We start from the raw sequence: 8,096 nt of genomic DNA, 5'->3' as shown, positions 1-8,096 counted from the left end.
TATCTTGTCAATTTTCATATTGATTCGATTTTTTATCTAAACACAAACTTATTTTTTTAGTTTGAACATTTGGATTGTCAAAAAAAAAATGCTATTGACTGGTAACCTTTACTCCAGTGAATGAAAAAGCAATGTCAAAACTAACAGAATATGGTAAAATTTAACGTGTTTCTGGCTCTATGGGAATAACACAAAGCTCGATAATTTTCACGGAAGTCTTCGGTAATTATTTTTGTTAAGTTAACAATATATATATATATATATATATATATATATATATATATATATATATATATATATATATATATATATATATATATATATATATATATATATATATATATATATATATATATATATATATATATATATATATATATATATATATATATATATATATATATATATATATATATATATATATATATGTATATATATATATATATATATATATATTTTTTTTTTTTTTTTTTTTTTTTTTTTTTTTACTGTATATGTGATACAGTTTAGAAATTGTCATAAGATTTGGTAATTTTATTGCGAGATCTTACAGCATGTCACAAGAACTCTTTATTCTGTTAAATTTACTTTTCAGTTTTGTATTTTTTGAAAAAATGTGCGATAAAAAAATATAATTTTGAAAAGAACAATTTAAGGTAAATTCTTACCATATGAACTGGAAAATTACTAGAATGGTTTAAATACCGTATATTTTCATTTTATTAACCAAAATTATGGGTATTATCCCACCAGAAATGTCATTTCCATACAGTACGGCGATTCTACCAAATTTTTATAGGAATCCAGGACAATGCGTCATATATTTCAGCAATATATTTATCTTACATTGCATATCCGTCAGTGATGAAAATTCGGTCGCAAGTTAAACATATCATTATATAACAAAAATAGTTTTCTTTTCCTTTTACAAGAACTACCAAACCTAAAATGCTATAAATCTTTTTTCGTTAAAAAAATTTAAGTGTTTACTCAAAAATAAAATTTACTGTTTTGATTCTAAAATACACGGAGTATTTTACAAACAAACTATGGATTATGTTCATCGCACTTTTTTATTTAATTTTTTTTATTTAGTTTTTTATTATTTCAGATCAGAAATTCTCGGTATTTAACATATATTGTTTACCGTAACGATCTATGTTGGCGCTTTCAAACTAATGATAATTCAGATTAGCACAAATAAATTAACACATTTTAAATATCAAGATTTTTCTAAAGGATTGCACATGCTACAATAAATATGAAACTAAAGTAAAATAAATCATACCAAGTTTTATTTCAGTTAAAAATATTCCACAAACATCCTGCCAGAATTCCTTCCTAACATTCTGTTGTTCAAATAACGTTCTTGTGTTGTTTCCGGCATCGATAGTTTAAAAAGCAATATCTTTGGGGCAACTCCATCAAAGGAATCGGGGATCTTGGTTATCATGTGATCAGGGGTAAATCTCTTATTACGCGAAAGTTGAAAGTATTCTTTTTGAACCACAAGTACCGCAATAATTTAAACGTTTTGTGCAGCTTTAGACATCATTTTTAGTGAGAAACTACCATATGTCTTGAAAACAATTTATTGGTTTGAAGTTTATCGTATAACAATAGGTTGACACATCAAACATTTGAAAATGAAAAAAAAATATTTTTCTTCTGTTTCATTGCTTTTTAAGAAGTTTAGAAAAATAATTAATATATGCTAGAACATATGCCTTTTTCTCCTCATATAGCACCAACTGCAACTTTTTCGATGGTCAGATAAACGAAGTAAAATACTACATAAAATATTGGATACTTTACTGCTAAATACACACATGGTAAAATCAAAAGAAAGGCTTAAAATTATACTTTTATACTACGAAATTTAATTTCTTTCTTTCAGAAGTTTTTCAATGTCGAAACAAATATTGTGTTTAGTCTCTAAAGAAGGTTCTTCAGTACAGAACTAATGCATCTTCTTAAGTGACATTATTCGAGCTCTTCTCACGTGACTTAGCTTCAAACCCAGCACAAAGCCGATACTTTCTTTTCCTTCCAAATTATGTTTTTATACAAAATTTATTAAACAAAATATGCAAAATACATATTGTAAACAATTTATTAAATAAAAGAATTTCTTTTTTTTCCCAAAATTACTATTTAAACGATTTAGACTACTTTTTCAAAGTCTTTTATTTAAAAATCTTTTGTTTTCAAATCGCTGTCAATAAAAACCTGTAAGCTAAGCATCCACTCTGATTACTGATTAATGTTAACCTTATGAAAAAATGTCGATAGTTAATTAACGAGGAAAAGCATTTTGTTATAAATTAATTCGTCAGAGTCGCGGTGGCTCAGGGTAGAGTGCGCTGGACTCCTAATGAGGTGAAGGTTTGAATCCAGATTTTAAAGCTTTTCTTCTTCATGTAGCACAAATGAGGGTTAGTTCGATCAAAAAGACCTCCGCGAAAGCTGAATGGTTTTTCCTATGCTTAATGCAGAAGTTTTTTTGTCTTCTGTGTTGGGTTCAAATTTGAAGGAGTACATAGCTGAACATTGATAGTCGCAAACTCAAAAATGCATCGGATGATCAAAGCCTGATGTAAAATAAAATAAAAAGAATTTAATAGGAATTTGAGATGCCTAAAAGCGAAAACCACTGCTACCTTCTGCTGGTTTTTGGCAATACTGAAGATTTAAATCATGTATCCGTCTATTACAATTGATATTTTATTATAGCATAACGCATGACTAAGGCAAACATATGCATATTAGTAAAGTTGCTGTAGATATTTGCCAATCAAGACTATATTGGAGCAACGGTCAATTGAAGTCAAAAGTGTAATTCCTTTAACTATCCTGCAAAAACCAAAATTATAATTTTTTCTTCGAAAATAAAATTTAAATGGATTGTTGCAGCAAAAATTCGTCAAAGTGGCTAATTTTTAGCATGAAATTTCAAAAGCGACTAATTTTTAGCATCTGTCAACGCCAAATGTGATTGCAATCACAACTGCAGAAGACAATTTGATGATCATGAAACTTAATGAGTTTTTGCTTCAACTCTTTTTAAGGAAAAGAAAGCACTTAAAGCCCTTATGAGGCACAAAAAACAATATAATGAATTAATTTTATAATTATAACCTGCAATCATTAATAATAACCTCATATTTTGGAAATGAGATATATAATGTATAGTAATAGCATTAAACGGTTACAATAGTGTTAATAACAACTGATATTGGAAATAATATTATTAAACATTTTATTTAATAGCAACTGACAATTATTAATAACAAACACACGTTCATAATTATTAATAAAAACCAATAGTTATTATTATTCTTCGTCTGCAATTATTAATATTTACCATGTTTATTATACTGATTAGTAACAATGTTGGTGCAATTATCATGGTTAGTATTATAAATTTCCGAGCTCCATTGGTTTATAACGACTAGTTCAACTAGTAAATTCTTCACTGTTAAGTATTGAAAAAACTATTCACTTTAATAAACATATATTGCTATTATTATTAATCATAAGCTATGTTAGTAATAAAATGAGGTCAATTTTATAACAATTAAAATTGACAGCAGCATAAATATTATTAAACGTTTTTACATCATAATGCCACATCTTTTAGAGCATTACAAGTTTTTTAACTTCTCAACGAGTTGAATTTATTTGTTTACAAAATGATTACTTCATAACGTAAACATGCTTCCTACGCAAAAATTATTTCGAACAGAGATGCAAATGCAGAATTGTAAGGATCTCAAATCGGATTCTATACTGAGAATAAAAGTACTGTCAAAACTACCAAAATGTGGAAAATTGGCCGTGTTCCATCAAAGCTAGGTTCAAAGGATACTTTTTCTCCATCATTTTCAGCAGAATTAAATGCTAGTTTAGTCTTTTTTCTTATCAATCATTAGACGCTTTATATGTTTTAAGAGAAATCGCCGAAATTCTGCGACCAACTTAAGAACATTCTTCACCTGCTGGGCCTACATTTATTTTCAAGTGTTCTAAAACTATCAATAACTCTTTGAAACCTCCATTAAAATTTATTACAGCCAAACAAGATGCAATTTAAACTATTTATGTTGAGAGTACCATTAATTCTTTTTCTTACATAATTCAAGCAATTTATATCAATAAAAAAGTTTAGAAAAATAATATTTTACTAAAATGTTTTGATAGGAGTGATCAAATCCGTTAATCAACTGAGCGCACGAGTTCACTTGTTCAAACTTATCACAGCTCGTCACTCTCGCCATATTGTGCTCTATCTTTTACATTTTTAACCTAATCAAATCAAGATTTTGGGACAATAATCTTAAAAAGATGAACAATCAACACAAGTTTAATTTTTTTCTCTTCATTTTTTGAAGATTTTGTTATGTTGTTTTCCTACAATAGCACAAGTTTAAGAAAAGATTAAATTTTTTAAAAAAAATCAGCTTATAGTTTCTGTAAAAAAAAAACTGTTTACGTCATTTAGCATTAATAGGCATAAAATATTTAGGAAACTACGAGTTTCTTTTCGGATTTTGTGAAACGTCTCATGTGAATTTCCTGACTCTAACTATGTAACAATTAATAAGGACAAATTTATTTTAAGTGTTTAATTATACTTCGAGTTCAATATTCCTGCATTATAACTTCTCTAAATTAAGTTAAGGTCGCTTTTTTATATTAATAATTATTATAAAATACCTTAGAAATTGAAAAGATATACACCCTGAACTAATCTCCGCAACGCAACGCATAATTTTTCAATTTTATTTTTATCTGGGCCAGAAGCGCGGCATTTATTGTCTTTATTTTATTCTAAACTACTTTTCAGGAAGTATTTGTTTCGTCCTTCTCAAGGGTGAGGCTTTATTTTTTATTTTTTTAATGAATATTTTTCCGCTTTTTCAAAACAAGTAGCTCACCAATTAAATTAATACTGACCTTGTGTCATTTGTATAAATAGGTTGTGTTGAGAACTTTTCATATCACAAAAATTCGAAGCACTTAACATGATCTCTAAGGTAAGCAAACATATATCCTAAGTTTTAAAATTTCGCATAAGTTTAAGACACTTATGAATTGTATAATTAAGTATAACTTTTAAATGAAAGTAAGAATTACTTAGATATCTCTTTTTAGTAAGCTTTCGGGAACCCTAAAAAAAGTTTTCTTAGTTAATTTTACAATATCTCAAACAAGAATTATTTTTCCATAATTTTTAGTTTGTTACAGTATAAAAGAAATTTAAATTTTCATTAATGTTTATTTAATGCTCTAAGTTCTTACAAAAGCTTTAAAATACTAATAGTTTTAAGAAAAAAACATACAATTTTATAATTATTATAAAATATAAGAAGTTTTTATCGCAAGGCATTGTGGCACACAACTTTAAAGAAAATTATCAGCATTATTTATTAAAGTGTTAAAATTAGTAAACTTAAAGAATATTTTGTTTATTTTATCATTTTGCGGACAAATTGACTGATGTTGAAAGATAAAAAGCAAAAGTCTTATTTAGAAACTAGTTTAATTTAGAAACTAGTATAATCTGCGAAAAACATTTATTTATATATAATAAAAAAACTATTAGATTATAATTTTACATCATATCCTGTGTTCTCCAAATACTATTTTCATTCATTTTCGTTTTAATAAAAATTTACTATAAACCCTGGTAGCAGAATTTACGGAGTGGATCTGTAGCACTAACTTCAAAAATTCTAATTCATCAGAGTCCTTAACTCATTCAAACGGAGGTTATTATTACAAAAAAGCATCTAAAGAGGATGTAGCGATATTTGCCAATCTAAAAAATTATAAGTTATGCTTAAAAATTATACTTGAAAAATTTATGTTTTTTAATCTCAAGTTTTATTAAATGCAATGATTCTAAATGGTTTGAATAAATTCTTATAGAGTTAAGCTTTTTATCAAGTTACAGAAGAAAAATCTTTTCTTTTTGTTCTCTGCGGTGGACTCTATATTCAGTTTTTAAATTTCAAAAGAAGCAAGTTTTGAGATCTGAGTAATTTCTACTAATTTTATTTTTCTTTATGTAGAAATAGTATTGAAATAACCTGCAGATACTTCTATATAATGTAGTGTTTTCTGTCATACCAATAAATAAAACTGCTGCACTAACTTTTCTTATTAAACTGCATCTATTTTCAGTAAATGGATCTTTTAAATATCAGTACTGTTCGAAATGTTACATAAAATACATAGACGTGAAGAGTTACCTTCTGATACTGATATATGAGAAGATTTTCGCAAGGTTGCCTTATATATATTTATTTAAAACCACTAAATGTTTCAGGTATCCATTCTTTTTGCTGTCTTGGCCGCAGCCAATGCTAGCCTTCTCCTTGCTGGACATGGACACCTAGTCAATACCGGAGTTAGTGCACGACAACAAGTTCAAGATGTAAGTATTTTTCTGATATAAAACTAATTGTTATAAATATGTTTATTCGAATTTAAAATATTTATTAAATTCTATTAGGGACATGGAAATTACGCTTTTGCTTACGACATCAAGGATGGCAAAGGAGCCACCAACTCCAGATCTGAAGTAGGAGATGCTCATGGAAACAAGAAGGGATCATACACTCTCGCTGACATCTATGGACGAGCAAGAAAGGTTGAATACGTTGCTGATGGACATGGATTCAGAGCTGTTGTCAAGACCAACGAACCTGGTACCGCTCACAGTGCACCAGCAGCTGCTGTCATCGCTAGTCCATACGCTGCTCCTGCTGATATCGCACACGCTGCCCCTGCGGTAGTTGGACACGCTGCTGTCATCGCTCCTGCTCATGGTCTTGGATACGGTGCTGGTCTTGGATATGGTGCTGGTCTTGGTCATGGAGCTGGTCTCGGTTATGGTGCTGGTCTTGGACATGGAGCAGGTCTTGGATATGGTGCAGGTCTTGGATATGGTGCTGATCTCGGATATGGAGTCGGTCTTGGATATGGAGGTGTTCTCGGGCATGGTTCTACCTTAGGATATGGAGTTGGTAAAGGTCTCGGATATGGCTATGGTGGACATTATTAAACGCTTGTAACTTAGGTAAGATACATTTTTCCCATTGTATGTTTAACTATTTAATTCTATACTAATTATATTACAAAAAAACTACAAAAATAATATAAATTATAACGTTAATAAAACAAATAATTGCACGGCTGTTATTTAAGCACAATCACTAAAAAGTGACTCGCAATTGAATTTATTCAAATTTTGAACTTATTCTAATTAAAGCAATAATTTTTATTGTAATGGCTAAAAGTAATTCCTCAAAACAAAACAAAATATTTTCCTTTTACTATCGCTAATCTTGTTTATCATAAAACCTACATAAATTTAATTTCTTTAGCACACATATATAAAATTATTTAAAGATGCTAATCTGAAAGCATGTTCTACCTCCTTTTGAAAAAATCTGCAATTTTCAGATAATTTAGGGTTTGTCATCATAAACTTTGTTCATTCAATATACCTATATAGTAAAATATATGAATATATAAAAAGAAATATGTAGCTATCAAAATTGTAACCAGATTATATAATATAATCAAATAATATATAAACAAAAATGTGGTAAATGTTTCACCAATAAAAAAATTATAAATCTTTTTAAACTCCTACAGCATATCCAAAAATTAAGCGATGCAAATTTTAAAAATAATTTAAATATTAGTACAATAACTAAAGGATAAATAATTTTATGCTAATTATATTCATTTGCATACATTTTAGCTAAATAAAGATGCAATTCTTTCCCAATAATAATTATAAATAATGAAGAAATAATGCATTTTGGCAAAACTTTCTCTATTTACAATACAGTTATCAACTTTGTTTATTTATAGGTCACTTTAATGGAGGAGGAAATAAGAATGACTTGATTAATAATAGCTGCATTGTTTACGAGAGTTATCAAATGTCAGTTTCAACATTGCAACTTTCGATTCTCTTCTTATAATGTTATTTTTTTTCTCTTCCTGTTAAAGTTCAAATTGCAAAGATTTGGATCTCTCATTCTTGATATATTATGTAAATAAATATTTATTTATTTTTA

General features: G+C 27.9%; 1 protein-coding gene across 1 annotated transcript; it reads left to right on the top strand.

The window, feature by feature from the left end:
- Nucleotides 1–5,008: 5,008 nt before the first annotated feature.
- LOC107446325 (uncharacterized) lies at nucleotides 5,009–8,096 on the top strand. The gene is made up of 4 exons (XM_016060939.2): nucleotides 5,009–5,036; nucleotides 6,332–6,439; nucleotides 6,518–7,084; nucleotides 7,888–8,096. The coding sequence occupies exons 1-3, from the start codon at nucleotides 5,025–5,027 to the stop codon at nucleotides 7,067–7,069; spliced, it is 672 nt and encodes a 223-aa protein (XP_015916425.1). The 5' UTR covers nucleotides 5,009–5,024; the 3' UTR covers nucleotides 7,070–7,084; nucleotides 7,888–8,096.

Source organism: Parasteatoda tepidariorum, chromosome 4 (assembly GCF_982258835.1).
Source record: "Parasteatoda tepidariorum strain Cologne lab strain chromosome 4, Ptep-v5.0, whole genome shotgun sequence".
Taxonomy (NCBI): Eukaryota; Metazoa; Arthropoda; class Arachnida; order Araneae; family Theridiidae; genus Parasteatoda; species Parasteatoda tepidariorum.
Note: the sequence above shows the minus strand (reverse complement) of the source record. Positions and strands in the feature narration are given on the sequence as shown.